The following is an 18,993-nucleotide window of genomic DNA, read 5'->3' as shown; positions in this document are numbered from 1 at the left end:
TTTATTGGTTTTTTGAGACAGGGTTTCTCTGTGTAGCTCTGTAGACCAGGCTGGGCTCGAACTCACAGAGATCCACCTGCCTCTGCCTCCTGAGTGCTGGAACTAAAGGGGTGTGCCACGACACATCTTAAACCTGCTTTGCGCTAGAAGGCGACAGGGCCATGGCCTGGGAATGAGACAGTGTGTGCAAAGTCGACACTGATATTTATCACCCTCAGGAATAAGTGCCCTGGCCCCAATAGAGAGAAGGAGGCGCAGTGCGTGCCACTCTTCAGAGAGCCTGACTGATGCAGGTGGCTCCTAATCACATGCAAGTCCAGCTGTGGGGAATCTAACACCTCTGGCCTCCCAGGGGAGCCCACAGTCCCATGCACACACCCACCAACACACTTACTTAAAACACTGCTATCAGCCAGAGCTCTCAACCAGGAAGTAGCAGGTGGAAACAAACATTTGGGGTGGGGACTGCTGGGGCAGGTCACGTGTGAACTTGAACTACCGTGTGGTGAGATGGGGGGGGGGATATATGAAAACGGCATGTAGTGTGGTGGCTGATGAGACAGGAAGTCTGAGGAGGAATGGTGGGTCCTGTACACGGTGAGGGGCGTCACCTCCTGTCCGTCATGCTTCAGTTCCAGGGACACAGATATGTCTCTGAGCAGTGCCTTCAGAGCTGTGGGCAATGACCCTGGGATCATCACCTGGAGAATTGAGGTGAGACAAATGGGCTCCAAGCAGTGGCCACTAGGGTCAGCACCAAGGGCCCCAGCCTTCTCAGTGCAGGGCCCCAAGCAGAACCAAGCTTGTCCTTCATCCAACCATGTGCTCGCTGAGTCTACACTCGAGTCAGCATCTTGGAAAGGCAGTTCCCTTGCCCGGAGATTCTTGGCGACTTGTCAGAGGAACTGTACACATCATTGTCAGAACACTGGGGGGGGGGGGCATGGTGCACAGATGGCCATTGCTCATCCCTTTACCCTGTGGGCTTGGTCTCCCCTGGGTGGCTCTGGCTCTGGTCTGGGTGCACCTACCAGAAATCAGGACACGCCCACCTCTACCTAGTCAGCTGCAGCAGCCCGAACACCACAAGTAACGCTTCCCTTCATCCTGCTCCATCCAACATGAGTCATGGCTTTCTGGCAAGCTTCTAGAGGCTTGTGGGAAGGAAGCCCAGCCTTCTCTCAGTGTTGAAGGCTCCCCTATTTACTTCAAAGTGAATAGGAAGAGCTGGCCAGGTGGCTCAGTGGATGTAGGCATATGCAGCCAAGCCTTGACCTCCACGTGGTGGAGGGAGAGAACCGATACCCTCAAGTGTGTCTGACCTTCACATGCACAGCGTTGCTCTTAGGCACACCCGATAAATGGGAAAAAAAAAAAAAAAATGGGCACTAAGCCTTTTCATACTTATATCCAGATTTTACTTAGAACATACACAAAGGTGGCTACAGGCTTGCCTTACTTGGGAAGACAGTGTCATTTGCATGTGAGGCTATGCAAATGAGCCTCCTAGGATGAGCAAATCGGGTCCCCAAGTCAGGCCCTGAATGCAAGACAAGACCCTGGCTTTCTCTGTGCGGTCAACCTCCACTCCTGCTCAGCTTCCCAGAATTCCTTTGAGCAGCCTGGCGGCTCTGGGTGGCCACACCCAACTCTTTCCCCTTCCACAGGCTTCAGGGGGCTCGCAAGCCTTTCTAGAGGTCAAGTAGGACTTGGGAGGGACACAGGAAAGGACAGACAGCACAACAGATTCTGAGCCAGAGTGATTAGGGACAAGTTCCCAGAGTAGAGCAGGGTCCTGTGCTGGGCTGTGAGGCTGTGGAGAAGTCCCTCCTCTATTGGCTGGCCACCTGCCCTGTGAGGCTGTGCCCGTGCCCAGCGAGGGACAGAGGGGAGGGAGGCTGTGGGGAAACCTGGAGGTAGGATAGCTGCATACTCTTCTGATCCTTCTAGAAAATGGAGCTGGTGCTGGTGCCTCTGAGTGCTCATGGCAGCTTCTACGAGGGAGACTGTTACATCATCCTCTCGGTGAGCCATGTCTCCTTCATCCAACGCTCCTGCCTCGGCAGGGTTCCCAGGCTGTTGGATGCTGACTGTGTCAGTCTAGATTCCTCCTCGTGCAGGGCCTCAAGCTGACTGGCACTGGCCACCACCAGGCCCGGGGTTGTGACTGTGCATCAGAGGGTGGGCACGAGCCATCCCCCGCCCCCAGACAGACAGACAGACAGACAGACACACACACACACACACACACACACACACACACACACACACACACCACCCCCCTTTCAGGGTCCAAGCTGCACACTAACGTGTTCTGAGGAAGGCTACACAGATACACAGCCTGTCTTTGGCCACGAAGTCCACGTTGTGAGCTGGGTAGGACAGGTAGTTTCCGTTGCGGTGGTGAATGCAGCTGAGCTATTTATCACACACAGTATGTAGCCCACCACTGAGGGCGGGCAGGCAGGGCAGGACCCTGGAGGCAGGAACGGAAGCCACCACACAGGAGTACTGCTTCCTGGCTTGCTTCTCCTGGCTTTCATTTTTTAGCTCCCAAGATCACCTGCCCACATCGGCACCACCCACAATGGGCTGGGCCTTCCCAGTCCACTGCCCTACAGACTTGCAAGCAGGCAGTCTGATGGATGCAGTTTCTCAATATTCTTCCTAGTGACTGCAGCTTGTGTCAAGTAGACAAAGAACTAGGCAGGACAGGCTGCACACGCATATAATCACAGCACTTGGGAAACTAAGGCAGGAGGGTCCCAAGTTCAAGGTCAGCCTGGGCTACATTGTGAGTTCTTGACTAGCCTGGGCTATGTGCAAACATTCTGTCCCAAAAAAACCCTAACAGTGGAGCATGGTGGCCCACTCCAATAATCCCAACGCTTGGGGGGGGGGGTGAAATGGAAGATTGTGAGTTTAGGGCCAGCCTCGGAAAGTTTGGGCTAGCTTGGGCTACACAATAACCTGTTTTTTTTTTTTTTTAAATATCTTTTTTAAAAATGTTCGTTCTAATACCTCACATGGACAGGGTCGGCGAAGCCCGTAACACAACCGGGGCAAAGATTCCCCACTTTAGGAACAAGTTATCAACTTCCCCAAAGGTGGGGAAGCAGGCCTGGAAAAGGGTTGGGCCGGTTCCAGTGCCCTCTTACAGATAGAAGGGGTGCTTGTGTGAAGGAAGCCATGCTGGGTGTTCGTTCCCACACTGGGACGTCAGCAGAATAGAGGTGAGCGTGGGCCCCACTCTCTCTCCCGCCACATCCTAGACGCGGAGAGTGGGCAGCCTCCTCTCCCAGAACATTCACTTTTGGATCGGGAAGGACTCCTCCCAGGACGAGCAGAGCTGTGCAGCCATCTATACCACACAGCTGGATGACTACCTGGGAGGCAGCCCCGTGCAGCACCGTGAGGTCCAGTACCACGAGTCCGACACCTTCCGAGGCTACTTCAAGCAGGGCATCATGTGAGTAGCTGTGTACAGAGAGGGAACTAAAGCGTCCATAGACCTTTGAAGAGGTAACCTGAGAGGAGATGCAAAGTGGTCACGGTCACTTGTACCCATCACAGCTGGGGGTGGGGGAGCAAATGCTGGGCGGGACCGGGCCTTGCGCCTGCTAGAGGGAGTGGGGACCTGCACGGCATGCATGCTGGGGTGTAACGGGGCTGCTGAGGTGGACCCCATTTCTCAGAACTCTAAAGCCCCTCACATACCCAGGGCCCTGAGGGCCCATGACCCAGAGCATTCCTGGAGGAGGCTGTGGTCAACGTAGGTGTCCATCATGGAGAGATAATGTGTCCGGGCAGCCGCACACTCGAGCAAAGACACAGACTGATACACACCGAGATGCCAACTTCTTGCTTTATGAAACTCACGAACACGGGCAGCAGGACGCGCTTTCTAGAACGCAGAAGGGAAGTTAACCTGCCAGACCGGGAGCTGTGGCAGGGAGAGGGTCCGGGAGTTGTAAGCGGGTGCGGAACGCATAGGCAACAGGAGGGTATCATGGGAACTTGCGAGGCTCCCTCTGCTCCCAGCCTTTCTGGTCTTTGGGACTTCTCATTATATCTCAGCTCAAATGTCCCTTCAGAAAGACAGCTCTGGCCTTTACTGACCAAACTGACCCTTGGGGCAGCGTGTGCATGTCTGCATTTACTTTGTGCCTTTGTTGTTATAACCCATGTGAGCAGAGACTTGTGTGTGTGTGTGTGCGCGTCATTACTGTATTTAATCCTATACAGTAGTCTCCCCAGAACCTAGCATGCAGCAGGCAGCCAATGGGTAACTGGACTAATATTCCCTCAGTTACAAAAAGGGGGGCGTGGCCTCTGGGATGAAGCACGCGGAGACCAACACCTATGACGTGAAGCGGCTGCTTCATGTAAAGGGGAAAAGGAACATTACGGCCACTGAGGTAAGTCCTACCCAGTGGGCTGTCCCAGGCCCAGTGCCCCTGACCACCCTCTAAGTGGCACTGACCTTTGCCTTACAGGTGGAAATGAGCTGGGACAGTTTTAACCGAGGTGATGTCTTCTTGCTGGACCTTGGGATGGTTATCATCCAGTGGAACGGCCCGGAGAGCAACAGCGGGGAGCGACTCAAGGTCTCCTCTCATCTCCTCCACCCTAGAGCTGGGCTCTCTGGGGGGGGCCTTCGCCCTTGGCCTTTCTGCTGGCTGACCCCCAAAATGACAGGTGGACCCTGCCTTAGAGTAGATCACGTCTTGCAGACAGGCCAAGGGCATGTCTCACCTGGGGTGTGTCACCCCGGACCCTAGGGCTCCTCAACATCGGGGTAATAATGTGTCTGCAATCCTGGTGACTCCCACTGAAGCCACGTGGAAGGAAGGGGACCGGGGAGCTGAGTGCTCCCCTGGGCTTCTTTGGCAGGCTATGCTTCTGGCGAAGGACATTCGGGACAGGGAGCGAGGGGGCCGTGCTGAGATCGGGGTGATTGAGGGAGACAAAGAGGCGGCCAGCCCGGAGCTGATGGCGGTCCTTCAGGACACCCTTGGCCGACGCTGCTCCACCATCAAGCCCGCAGTCCCTGACGAGGTCACGGATCAGGAGCACAAGTCAAATATCACGTTGTATCAGTGAGTGCTCCCTAAAGTCCCGGCACTCAGCCTGGGTGGAGGCATCTACCTTTGCTCTTGGGCCATCCTTTTTAAATGTATCTCCTACCAGCAGCTCAGAAACAGCCCCTCTCAATGGGGCAGTTATCTGCTCGTGGTAGAGTCTCCTGACCTCTGGGTAAGACTCTGGTGGAACCAAGCCTAGGGATGTGGACGGGATGAGACATACAACCACCTCCAGAGAAAAGAGTTTTCTTACTCTCTGATTCCAAGCTGTGTCTGTCTCAAAGAGTCAGGCTCTATCCAGCAATGCTGAATGACAGCATTATGTTAGCTGTGGGATGCGCTACAGAGAGAAGGTGCAGGCTAATCTCCCTTCTTCACCAGTGTCTCCGATGCAGCTGGGCAGCTGGCAATCACGGAGGTGGCCACAAGGCCTCTGGTCCAGGACCTGCTGAACCATGATGTAAGTGGAACTGGACGGGGCTTGGCCTGAGGAAGCCAGAAGTAACTCTGTCCCTCTCTCTCGAGTATTGGTAACCATGCTTATCCCTGGCTGATTCAGGACTGCTACATCCTGGACCAAAGTGGAACCAAGATCTCCGTGTGGAAAGGCAAAGGAGCCACAAAGGTTGAGAGACAGGCAGCCATGTCCAAAGCCCTGGTAGGAGCTGTAAATGTGCGATAGCACCCAAATACTCTGTCACCGTGGACATGCGTCCTAACACACCAGGCACTGAGCCCAGAGCGATAAATAACTTCATAGTCAACAGAACAGCTGGGATACAGATGCAGGCTTTACCTCTTCCAGCTGCGTGTTCTGAGCAAGGCCCCGGGGCTTCAACTCCCTATATCTAACAGGGTTAATCCCTGTCTCCCAGAACTGCTGGCGGATAAAACCCATTCGTGTCGGGAGGTGTTGGCGCATGGCTTTTTAGTCCCAGCACTCGGGAGGCAGAGGCAGGTGGATCTCTGTGAGTTCGAGGCCAGCTTGATCTACAGAGTGAGTTCCAGGACAGCCAGAGCTACACAGAGAAATCCTGTCTCGAAAAAACAACAACAAAAAATCGTAAAATACTCAGAACCATACTTGACCACAGAGCCTGCTTTCTGAATATGCTGTTGCAATTGAACATGTTCTGATGAGAGACCAGTCTTCACGGGGGCATTTACTAAATTCTGCAGGTCTAGCACAGGTGTGGTGTGCTTAAACGCAATAAATGAACAAATAACTATGATGGAAAGTCCGGAGAGTTACACAGTAGGTCTTGCAAAATTGACCCATAATGGTCATTGTTGTAATTTTTTAAGAAAGTGGTTTGAGAGAGAAAGGCACCACGCAACAGAGCTCACGTGGGGGGTTTTTTTTAATTAGGGGAAAGTGAATGGGAAAAGCAGGGAGGCGAGGGGGAGACGGCCTCTTGGGACAGGAGCAGCAGGAGAGAAAAGGGGGGGCAGAGAAACGGGCAGAGAAGCAGAGAGAGAGGGAGAGAGAGAGGGGGAGGGAGAGAGGGAGACAGAGAGAGAGAGGGAGGGAGAGAGAGGGAGAGGGAGGGAAGTGGGAGGCGGGCGGAGCCCTTTTAAAAGGGAACGTAGCGAATGTGCACAGGCGGTGCTCTTAGTGGCTGCAGCTGAGGACGTATCCTGTCAGGACCCCGAGGGCAGGCCAGTACAGATGCCTGAATCCTAACAGTCATAATCATGATGGTCTAATGAAGAGACACCAAAGCGTTTGTATCTTTTGGTGGCAGGTTATATGGGACCTTAGACAGACGTGAGGTACAAGTTGGCTATGATTCCCAGGGTCAGGGAAGGGAGACTCTGACCACCTGACTTCAGAGGAATGAATTACCAGATGAGCGGGCACTCAGTATATGCCCTGGCCGACATGTTTTTATATGGGGGTGGGCCGTAGGAGTTCATCAGGATGAAGGGTTATCCCAGCAGCACCAACGTGGAGACCGTCAACGATGGCGCCGAGTCGGCCATGTTCAAACAGCTGTTCCAGAAATGGTCAGTGAAGGACCAGACCACGGGCTTGGGGAAAACATTCGGCATTGGAAAGATTGGTGAGATCTCCCCTCGGGTGTGCTGTTCTGCTCGGGACCCGAGAGTGAGGTGTAAGCGTGTGTGCTCACTTGGCTTCTCCTGCGCCCCTTCTCTGCAGCCAAAGTTTTCCAGGACAAGTTTGATGTGACTCTCCTACACACCAAGCCAGAAGTGGCTGCCCAGGAGAGGATGGTGGACGACGGCAACGGGAAGGTTGAGGTGAGCCCTGTGAGGGCAACGCTAGGCCTCGGGGATGATGCCACGGCGGAGGGCAGCACGTCCTGTATGCTTCTTTTCTGTATGCTCTAAGAGGCTTGGGGCTGGCTGCCTCCCCTCTCCCCACAATGCTTCAGGAAAGTGAGAGACAGTGTCCCCCAACGGGCTGCCACCTGGAAGATGTATTTAAGCCACCACTCAGCCTACAAAGACCTAGGTCGGATGATGGGAGGTAACTAGACGAGTGTGACCTGTGGCCCCCACTCTCAGGATTCAAACCATGCAATGTGTCTCCAAGGCAGAGAAGACCCAGACAGGGAGTGGGCACTTGGGATGGATGTTAGCACTCCATCCCCCGGGTTCTGTTAGACATCACCCAGTTAGCTCCCTTTAGGTGGGACCTTCTTATGGGAGGCCCCTCCCCTCTCTGGGTGACTGTGTATCCTCTTGTGCCCAGGTCTGGAGGATTGAGAGCCTGGAGCTGGTCCCTGTGGAGCGTCAGTGGCATGGCTTCTTCTATGGGGGAGACTGCTATCTGGTTTTCTACACGTATGACGTGAACGGGAAGCCCCATTTCATCTTGTACATCTGGCAGGTAGGCCAGGCAGCTCTCGGTGCTGGGTCCAGATCCCCTGGCCACTGGGCCGAGGTCCACCACCCCCCTCTCTCTGCTACAGGGCCGCCACGCCTCGCAGGATGAGCTGGCAGCTTCGGCCTACCAGGCAGTGGAGGTGGACCGGCAGTTTGCCGGAGCCCCGGTGCAGGTCCGGGTGAGCATGGGGAAGGAGCCACGCCACTTCATGGCCATCTTCAAAGGAAAGCTGGTCATCTATGAGGTGAGGACGGATGGATGGACAGAACTATACCCGTACAAGGATGGATGCTCAGGGCTGATGAGCCCGTAGAGAGCTACCAAACAGGCCGGGGCACGTATGTGGTGGGGTGGTGGGCCACAGGGGAGGGCGATGACATCACGGGGACTTAGCTTAAGTAAGGACGAAAGAGGGGTTTATCCTGACACATTCATGGGAATCCCAAATGCAAAGGGCTTCGCGTCCATGCTCCCAGCTAGCTCATGGTCTTTCCCAATCCAAGCCACATCACCGGTACAGGCGTGGCAGCCTCTGTCAACCACCCTGCAGCCTTCCAACACTGCGCTGGCCCTCCTGACTCACGGCCCAGACGTGCCCCTCTTCCCGTCTAAGGCGGGGCCCCAGCAGAGGCATGGGCAGGCAATGCAGTCACGTGCCGGGTACCACACGAATCTGGCATCAAGCATTTCTCTTGCCACATATAACCCAGTTCGCCAACCTCAGCTTCCTCCTGTGCACTGGGACTGACATCTGCGTCACAAGGTCACTCTGAGGTCCGTGAGTGTGGAAGACGCTGGGCCTAGCCCCTGGCACAGGGTGACATCCTCACTTGGACCCTTTCCAGTCAGCCTAGGGAGACCCCGAGGGGTCAATGTGGGATCAAGTACATCTCGGGCCACAACCGCCAGCTCATGGGTGCTGTCTATTCTCTGAAGGGCGGGACTTCCAGGAAGGGAGACACAGAGCCTGACCCTCCGATAAGACTCTTCCAGATCCAAGGAAACGACAAATCCAATACCAAAGCCGTGGAAGTCTCGGCCTGCGCTTCCTCGCTCAACTCTAACGACGTCTTTCTGCTGCGAACTCAGACAGAACACTACTTGTGGTATGGCAAGGTAAGATGGCTGGTGGGTGCTAGCCCCGTGGGGCCTGGCTCCACCCTCAGCCCTGTCAGCAGGGCAGAAGGAACTAAAGGCTAGGCTGGTGCAGGCCTCAAGCAGAGGAGCCCCACCCGCCCCCCAGTCTGCGGAGGAGGCATCCACATTCCCCAATCAGGCCCCCACGAGAAACTCAGCCCCACCAGCCCCCAGAGACATGGTGTGCGCTCACATGTGTGGATACTGGATCAGTGGTGTCCCCCATGGCGAGACAGGTGCTGATAACAAAGCACAAGAAACGCCATCGCTCCAGACCTCCAGGTCAAGTACGGCGACGTGTGACTGTGATCCCAGCACTTGGGAGGCTGAGGCAGGAGGATCATGAGTCTGAGGCCAGACTGCCTGGGCATAGTCAGACCCTATCTCAAAAAACATAAAACAAAAGGTGGGATAAGGAGCATGCCGGTAAGGTGGCTCAAAGGGTAAAGACACTTGTCAACAACGTGAGTTTGATCCCTGCATCCCATGTTGGAAGGCGGGACCTAACTCCCACCCCTCTGATCTCCATATATGCATGCCTCTATCATAAAAACATACAATAATTAATCAATTAAACTTTAAAATGGGAGGAAAAGAGCATGGTGGCATGAACCTGTAATTCTAGCTATCTGGGAGGTTGATGTGGTGGCATCTTAAGTTCAAGGACAGCCTGGCACAGTAAGACCCCCGTGTAGAGAGAGAGGGGCAGGGAGGAAATGAAAATAAAAAAAAATAAATGAGGGGAGCTAATTAAGGAAAAGATCTGATGTCATTACTAGGGGAATGCCATAATGTCACTACACTTCTATCAGACGATGAAGACTAAAAACAACAGGAAATGCAATGCAGGAACTTCCTGCACCGTTTGTAAGGCTGCAAGATGGGACGCGGTTTAGAAAACAGTTTGACACTCACATTTACCACGCAACCCGGCAACATTGCTCCTGCGTATGTACGGCAGTAGAATGAACACTGTCTTTAGAGGTTGGGCAGGTGGTGCACTCGGTAAACACCTCTGCTGTGTCAGCACAAGCGTCCGAGTTCCGATCCCCAGCACAACAAAAGGCTGGGAGTGGGAGAACCTATTTGTAACCTGTGTGTACACACACACACAGGCATGCACACACATATACACACATACACATATTACACACAGGGGCATGCACACACATGTATACACACATACACATATTACACACACAGGCATGCACACACATGTATACACACATACACATATTACACACACAGGCATGCACACACATGTATACACACATACACACATTACACACACAGGCATGCACACACATGTATACACATACACACATTACACACACAGGCATGCACACACATGTATACACACATACACACATTACACACACAGGCATGCACACACATACACACATACACATATTACACACACGGGCATGCACACACATGTATACACACATACACATATTACACACACAGGCACACACACATACACATATTACACACACAGGCACACACACGTGCATATACACACATACACATATATATACATGTATACACACATACATACACATATACATATACATGTGTACACACATACAAACACACACACACACATAAACAAAAAAGATCCCACCTCTTTAGGGGCTGGAGATATAGATCAGCAGGGAGGCCTCTTACACAGGACCTGGGTTTGGTTCCCACATGTGGCTGCACAACCATCTGTAACCCCCGTTCCAGGGGATTCCATGCCCTCTTTGACCTCCACAGGCAATGCACGAATTTGGTGCACGCACACACGCACACGCACGCGCACACACACACACACACACACACACACACACACACACGGACCAAGTGCTCATACACATAAAATAAATCTTAAAAAAACAATACAACAAACAGTCTTTACACAAAGAGCTGCACACATTGTGCATGGCACACTTATTCATAACCCTCTCAGATCAGAAGACATCTGGAAAATGGATGAACATAGGTATGTTCATACAGTGGAATATTTATTACTCAGCACACAACATGGAAAAGTCTCCAATTCGTGCTAAATGAAAGTGTCCAGACACTAAGGCTGGATGTCACATGCTTCCACTTAAGACACTCTAGAAATGGCAGGGTTATTCTAATGGAGACTAGCTCAGCACGTGTCAAGAGTTTAGGACTCGGGGCTCCACTCCGAAGGAGCAGGAAATGTCACTGTAATTGCTCTGCGGTAACCAAGTTCTGTTTTTAAGCCTTGTGGAACCCCCACACACACAGCCCATTTTAGTGTTAATCTTTAAAAAGGCGCATGCCTTTAATCCCAGTACTTAGAAGGCAGAGGCAGGCGAATCTCTGTGAGTTTTGAGTGAGTTCCAGGACAGCCAGGGCTGTTACAGAGAAACCTCACCTTAAAAATGTCCCCCCCCCATCCTCCCAAAAATGAAAATTACATGCTAGGCCTGGGGGTTATAGTGCTTGCTCTAGAGGCAGAACCTTTGCCATGCATGTGCAAGATCCTAGGTTGAACACCCCAGTGTTTACAATAAGGGGAAAACCACGTGCTGAAGTCCCAGGAGAAGCTAAAAGCGCTTTGAGTTTCAGAGCAAACCTACCCTTTGCCTACAGGCCATCTTCCTCTCCCCGCATCCCGAGGCACTGCAGATCAGAGTTTCAGAAGCCCTGCGTCATCCCCCATCAGAGTGTCCTGGCTTTCTAACACCTCTGCTCTCCTTACCCACTCAGGGATCTAGTGGGGACGAGCGGGCAATGGCCAAGGAGCTGGTTGAGCTTCTCTGTGATGGCAACGCGGACACTGTGGCTGAGGGCCAGGAGCCACCTGAGTTCTGGGACCTTCTGGGAGGAAAAACACCCTATGCTAATGACAAAAGGTATGTGGACACATCAGCCCTGCATTCTGGTCTCCAGGCTTGTGGCCTGTACAAATCCTAAGATTCTTCACAGTTCTCAACATGATTCTGGGGCTGGGCACACAGCAAAGTCCTTGTGCAAGCATGCAGACCCGAGTCCCATCCCTCAGAATGTACACTACAAACGGACACACAGAAAACAGCTACAGCAACACAGGCCCGCAGTCCTACTGAGGAGGTGGGGACAACAGGGTCCTCAGACTTTCTGGCCAGCTAGTCTAGTCAAATTGACACTGGACTCCAAGCTCTGAGAGACCCTGTCTCCAAAACGGAGGTGGAGAGCGATGGAAGAACACACCCAAAGCCACCTTGGTCCTGACACTTGCATGGCACACTCGCATGGGCGCCCACGCAATGGACATGATTCCTATGTAGGGCTGCCTTCCACTGTCCCACAGGCTGCAGCAAGAGATCCTGGACGTCCAGGTCCGGCTCTTCGAATGTTCCAATAAGACTGGCCGGTTCCTTGTCACTGAGGTCACAGACTTCACACAGGATGACCTGAACCCAGGTGACGTGATGCTTCTGGACACCTGGGACCAGGTAAGACACAGCCAGAGTTCGGGACAGCTGGCAAAGACCACAGCTTGGGCCAGTTTTCTGTGTGGCTAGTTTTGGACCAACTTGCTTTTTAGGTTTTGTTGTTGTTGTTGTTTTTCGAGACATGGTTTCTCTGTGGTTTTGGAGCCTGTCCTGCAACTAGCTCTGTAGACCAGGCTGGCTTCGAACTCATGGAGATCTGCCTGTCTCTGCCTCCCGAGTGCTGGGATTAAAGGCGTGCACCACCAAACGCCTGGCACCACAGCAACTCTTATAAAGGAAAACATTTAATCGGGGTGGTTTACAGTTCTTATACCTTGACTCACAGGCAACAGGAAGCAGTCTGTTTCACTGGGTGTAGCTTGAACATATGAGACCTGAAAGCCCTCCTGCGCAGTGACTGCACCTACTCCTACGTGGCCACAGCTCCTAATAGAGCCCTTCCCTTTGGGGCCATTTTCTTTCAAACCACACCAGCCTTAAGCCAGCATACTGGCACGTGCCTGGAATCTAAGCAGCTGGCAGGTAGAGGCAGGAGGATCCAAAGTTTACAGCCAGCCAGGGCCCCTGTCTCAAAAGGCTAGAAAATGGGCCAGCAAGATGGCCCAGTGAGTAAAGGTTCTTGCCACCAAAGCTGAGCACCCGAGTTCAGTCCCCATGACCCACACGGTGGAAGGACAGAACTGAGTCTTTTAAGTTGCCCTGTGATTTCCACACCTACACTCTGGCAGCACATGTGTTGAATAAATAGATACAATGGAAACTTGAAAGCCAAACAGGAGAAAACAATTCCTCTCAGCACCCTGGGAATTTTTTCACTCTACTTTGGAAGACAGAGCATAGCATATGTCCCGCCCTTATTTGAGGATTGAGACACCAGTTCCCAAAGCCCAAGAATACATTCCAGGTAGCGTGTATGAGATGCCTTCCTGTGTGTCACTTCCTTCAGATCAGCTTGGCAAGCTTCCTGCATGCTAATGGCTGTCATGCTAATGATGTCACTGAGTGAAGAGCTCCCCCTTCAGTGTTTATAGTGGGAGGAGCCAGGCAAAGAAACGTCAAAGCTTTATGAGGAGGTATAGAGGGTGTTCAGTGCAACGGGGCTCTGAGGTGATTTCCCCGATGAGACAGCTCCTGGCTGAATACCAAAGGGCGAGCAAGACATGAACTCCTACCAGAGAATAAAGTAAGCCTGGTACAGTGAGTGGGTCATGCCTGCAATCCCAGCACTTGGGAGGCGGAGGCAGGAGAATTCCTGTGAGTTCAAGGTTAGCCTCGGCTACAGAGGGAAAGAGTAAGCTTGAGGCCAGCCTGGGCTGTGGAGTGAGGTCCTGTCTCAAAACCAAACTAACAAAGAGACAGAGCTGACAGCTGAGAAGTGACTGTGCTCTCTAGACCTGATCTATCACGTGGGACAGCAGGACAGGGGCCAAGAAAGGGCTGCTGTTGGCTGCATAAAGGCAGTGAGAGAGAAGGCAGGGGTGAGGACAGGCCGGACGGCGAGTCTAGTGACTCACTGAACCACGGACCTGACTTCCATGACTGACTGGCTGGCTCAGGTGAACCAGAACAGGCAGCTGGATAAGAAGTACCTGAGGTGTGAGGTACACGGAGACAGCATGAGTGTTGGGTAGGCGTAGAAGACACGTGGCAATTAAAATCACAAAATCAAGCTGTTTCTAGAACCTTCCTCCTCGGGCACAAAAGAGGCTGAGAGCATTTTCTGTGGCTCTGACCGGCTGAGGGGGTGAACGTCGTGCCGTGCACAGCCACCACTTAGCCCTTGGCGTGAATGCACCGATAACTTAACACTCGGTGCTACAGGTGTTCCTGTGGGTAGGAGCCGAGGCCAATACCACGGAGAAGGAGGGGGCCCTCTCGACTGCCCAGGAGTACCTGGTAACTCACCCCAGTGGCCGAGACCCCGACACACCGATCCTGATCATCAAGCAAGGCTTTGAGCCTCCTACCTTCACGGGGTGGTTCCTGGCTTGGGACCCTCACATTTGGAGCGTAAGAAACTGGGGATGCTGTTCTCACTGCCAGGGCACTCAGAAGCCAGATGGGGGACGGTGGGGTACTGACTCAAGAGCCAAGTAACACCGAGCCCAAACTCTCCTTTCCCGCTGAATTCCTTGCCTTGCTTTGCTTCTCTTTGGTTTCATCCTCCTGGTGGGGAGTCTAGTCAGATAGTTCCCAGCTAGGCGGGCAGGGCGCGGTGAGGAACTGTGTGAGCACCTGTCTACACCGTGTTCACAACGCCGACAGCCAGAGCAGTTACAGTGGGCTAGTAGGAAGAAGCCAGGCTTCTGCTGCTGCTGGCCACCAAAGACTGTGGCCCATGTGTAAAGGCCTTTTTGACCCAACATGGGCCTCAAGGACACTGAAATGCTTCCTGAGTCTACCTCATCCTGTTCTTTCTGTCCCTTCACAGGCAGGAAAATCATACGAGCAGTTAAAGGAGGAGCTGGGAGACGCCGCCGCCATTGTGCGAATCACCGCTGTGAGTGGGTTTACCCTTAGACAGGGGTCCCCAGGACCACGGAGAGAGCATGGCAACATGGGCAAACCCTCCTCCGTGCCTCTAGGCCCTCCCTCAGTTGTCTACCTGGGTGCATAGGGTGCTGTCCTTTTTCTCCTGAAGTGCAAACTACTGACGCGCTCTAACGCTTGGAGGTATTTTACTTAAATCACCAGAAAAGCAAGTTTCAGGGACCTAAGACGCAAACTTGGGAGAATCCTGAGTTCTTGGCCAACCTAGTCCACATAGCAAGGCCTCCATCTCAAAATGAAAAAGTCGGGGGGGGGGGGGTTGAAAGGGGGGGAGTAGGCCTCAGAGCCAAGTTCCTGACTTACTGCCTTCCTGAACATGGGGGGGGGGCGGTAGAGAGCTGGCGCAGATAGAGCATGTGCGGATACACCTGTATTGGGTGGCTCACAGAAACGTTAACTACGCTCCAAAACTATGTATTTCCCTGCACCCCAAAAGCATCTGTACTCGTGTGCATACACACTCCCCACACACATAATGTTCAAAATAAGTAGTTTAGGATCACCCGTGGCTACATACTGAGTGGAGGGCCAGCCTGGGATACATGAGACTCAGCCTCAAAAGCCGGAGCAAATCAGAAAGAAGAATAAAAGCTACCTTTATTATTCAGCTTTTTCTGCCTCTCAGGAGAGACTAAGTTAGTTATCGGCAGCATTGCTCAGAGGCAGACTTCTAATCCAAATGACACTTTGTTAGTCTCCAACAGTGAAATCCACAGCAGCTTGGGCTCTTGGCCCCTATTTTAACAGCCAAAAGAAATGGAGCTTGCAGCCAGCAGCCCTCGAACGCCACGATGAGATGCGTGGCATGGGGTGTCCAACGTTAGCATGTTGTCCTTTGTGCTCTGCAAAGCCAGACCCCAAAGCTAATTGGGTGCAGTTAGTGTCTTCAAACTGCACTCAAGCATGGCTTCTGTCTCAAGGCATTTGACAACTGGAAACACAGGCCCTAAATAGAGATGCCAAGAGAGGGGGGGTGGTGTGATCAGAGTGTTCAGAAAAGACTCGTGGCTGGAGGTGCTGCTCAGTGGCAGAGCCTGGCACGCAGGAGGCTTTGGGTTCAATTCCCAGCACTACATGAGTAAATAAATACAGGAGAGACCTAAGCGCAGTGTGTGCCAGCCTGGCTCTAAACTCTCACATCAGGCCTGCTGAATTGGCTTTCCAAGGTCGTTCTGACCTGCACCCAGGTTTGGATCACCGTTCCGGAAAGCAGCGGACGCCAAAGTGTAAACTTTATACACGCGGAGGTCATGTACGACATCATCAGTCTTTGCTCACGTCTCTTTCTTCTCTTACTTAGGACATGAAGAACGCAACCCTCTCCCTGAATTCTAACGAAAGTGAGCCAAAGTATTACCCTATAGAAGTTCTACTGAAAAGTCACAACCAGGAGCTGCCTGAGGGTGTGAACCCTGCCAAAAAGGAGGTATGTGAGCTGGGAATCCCCACAGGCTAAAGCACCAAGCTCAAGAAATGGCTTACAACAGTTTGGGCACACCGCAGGCACCCAAGGGGCAGCTGTGCTACTGAGTCGATTGAAGGCTCTTCCTTGAATGTCTCCTACTCCCAAAGGAGTCCACCCGGTGGCCTCTCTGCTGTTAGTCCAGTCCAGCCACCGTACACTTCTGTAACTAACCCACCATTCCCCAAATCCTCCCTGGCATAATCGCATTAACAGCCAGGGATCGTTCAGGAGCAGATGAAGCCGCTCTATTTAAAAAAACCTCATGGGCTGGTGAGGCCGCTCAAAACGTAAAGGCATTTGCCATCAAACTTAACAAGCTAAGTCAGCACCCAGGACCCACATAGTGCCAGGAGGCAACTGAGTCCCACACTGTCCCCTGCCTCTCACATATACACACTATATAATATAACACAAGCTTTAACACCCTTCAAATGGCTCCCCGAAGCCCTCCACGGTCTGCCCGCCCCCTGGGGTCTCCCATACCCTCTGCCCCTGTATTTAGGGTTCAGCTCCCGTTGGCCTTTCTTGACTGCCTACTCTGTTCCTAACCATTCCTTCCTGTTAGCACAGACTCTTAGGTTTTAGTTAAACGAATTAATACATTCATGTTGAATGGACAGATTAATGAATGAACTGGATTCTCTGTAACATCTTAAAATGTTAAGACCAAGCCTTAAGCACCTAGACTAGTGTTCTTAGAAGCTGAGGCCATGGGTCAATTGCGCTTAGCTCATGACTGTAATCCCAGTACTAGGGGGACTGAGGCAGGGGAGTCGCCATGGGTTCCAAGCCAACATGCCCTACATAGTGAGTTCTTGACAGCCTGGGCTATGGTGAGATGCTGCTTCAGACAGAAAATGATATGGACAGACGGACGGACGGGTGGGTGGGTGGGTGGATGGATGGACGGACAGACTGATGGGTGGGTGGATGGGGTGGATGGATGGGTGGATGGACGGACGGACGGGTGGGTGGATGGATGGGGTGGGTGGATGGATGGGTGGATGGGTGGATGGACAGACGGACAGGCGGGCGGGCGGGCGGACGGGTGGGTGGATGGATAGACGGACGGACGGACGGGGGGGGGGGGGGGGGGGGGGGGGGGGGGGGGGGGGGATGGGTGGGGGGGGATGGATGGGGGGGGGGGGGGGTGGATGGACGGACAGATGGGCAGGCGGGCGGGTGGGCAGGCGGGCGGGCAGGCAGATGGACGGACGGGTGGATGGGTAGGTGGGTAAGGGTCGTAGCTTAATGACCTCATCAGCATGGGCCCTTTAAGAATTCTCAGGGTTTAGGGGTGCAATGCAGTGGCAGAGCATTCTCAGGCCCTCAGAGAACACTCCTGGATCACTCCCTAGCACCAGAAGTAAGTACTCAGAAAGAATGGCAGTCAAGGGCCTGAAGCAAGCAAAGAGCACTCTACTCAGTTCTCCATCCCTCCACAATCCAATGTGTATACTCCATCCATAACATAGAAAACACTGTCTGTGGGGCAAGGAACCAGGGCTAGGCGGAAAGCTCAGTCAGCTTCTCTCACTGGCTGATGGGACTCCACGGCCAAGGAGGAATCGGGGTCTGGTACAGTCTCCCTGAGCATCCATGTGATGCCCCTCTTCCAGGGCCCGCCGGAGCCACTGGTTTACTGTTTGTGGCTCTAGGGCTCAAAGCCAGGCAGGACCCTTTGCAAGCCAGGCAAGCAGGGAGCCATGTGGCTCCTCCGCCAGCCCCAGGGCTCCCTCCCGCCCACTGCTTCACCCGCTGGCATTCATGAAATGCCCTGCCCTCCTTCTCACTACAGATTTGTTTTCTCATAGAATTACCTCTCGGAACGAGACTTTGCGTCTGTATTTGGCATGACAAGAGGGCAATTTACTGCTCTGCCTGGCTGGAAACAGCTCCTGCTGAAGAAAGAGAGGGGACTTTTCTAAAGCAAGGCATCTCTGCCCGTCGCCCGACCATAGGAGAGAGCAGGCATGTAGTGCCAACATCAGCCAAAAAGTCATACACCAAATGAGCCCGGCATTCACCTGCTTTAGAGACCACACATCTGAGAATCCTGGCATGCTGTTTGCATGTTCATTCACCCTTGCATTCCTTGGCTGTAGTACACTAGAACTGACCCTAGACTACTTGCTCTTCAGCTTTTGTGGCCTTGGCAGAGAGCATGGACAGACAGGTTGAGAGAGAGAACCAGAAACTGAGCATTCTGTTTAGTGCATCAGGGACCACATTTGCTTTAATCCACGCCCTGTAACCCCCCCCCCCAAGTCCTGGAGTTCCTCGCACACTTTCTGAAGGCCAGATTCCAAATGCCCGGGTCTACCACGTGCCAGAACATGTTCAAGTTTTCAAATAAAGAGGCCATATGAGCACATCGGCGTCCTTTCTGGTCTCCAGGGTCCCTTCTTAGAGTGACTTTAGCTGTCATGGCATTGGCAACGCTGACCCTGG

At 53.1% G+C, this 18,993-nt stretch overlaps 1 protein-coding gene across 1 annotated transcript; it reads left to right on the top strand.

Annotated features, from left to right (window-relative positions):
- Window positions 1-648: 648 nt before the first annotated feature.
- On the top strand, window positions 649-18,870 carry Avil (advillin). The gene is made up of 19 exons (XM_051176151.1): window positions 649-714; window positions 1,951-2,025; window positions 3,273-3,469; window positions 4,310-4,418; window positions 4,497-4,607; window positions 4,894-5,099; window positions 5,466-5,544; window positions 5,644-5,742; window positions 6,994-7,147; window positions 7,246-7,346; window positions 7,801-7,938; window positions 8,021-8,179; window positions 8,872-9,051; window positions 11,800-11,945; window positions 12,383-12,527; window positions 14,349-14,537; window positions 14,959-15,027; window positions 16,378-16,503; window positions 18,357-18,870. Exons 1-19 carry the CDS (start codon window positions 649-651, stop codon window positions 18,468-18,470), a joined length of 2,463 nt encoding a protein of 820 aa, XP_051032108.1. The 3' UTR covers window positions 18,471-18,870.
- The last annotated feature ends 123 nt before the right edge of the window (window positions 18,871-18,993 follow it).

The sequence above is a fragment of the Phodopus roborovskii genome, unplaced genomic scaffold, assembly GCF_943737965.1.
Source record: "Phodopus roborovskii unplaced genomic scaffold, PHOROB, whole genome shotgun sequence".
Taxonomy (NCBI): domain Eukaryota; kingdom Metazoa; phylum Chordata; class Mammalia; order Rodentia; family Cricetidae; genus Phodopus; species Phodopus roborovskii.
The sequence above is the reverse complement of the archived record's forward strand: the minus strand, read 5'-3'. Positions and strand labels throughout refer to the sequence as shown.

Coding starts and splice junctions, on each gene's coding strand:
- Avil (XM_051176151.1), top strand. CDS start 649: ATGTCTCTGAGCAGTGCCTTCAGAGCTGTGGGCAATGACCCTGGGATC. Junction 5,100..5,465: donor TCAAATATCACGTTGTATCA/GTGAGTGCTCCC, acceptor CTTCTTCACCAG/TGTCTCCGATGCAGCTGGGC. Junction 7,939..8,020: donor TCATCTTGTACATCTGGCAG/GTAGGCCAGGCA, acceptor TCTCTGCTACAG/GGCCGCCACGCCTCGCAGGA.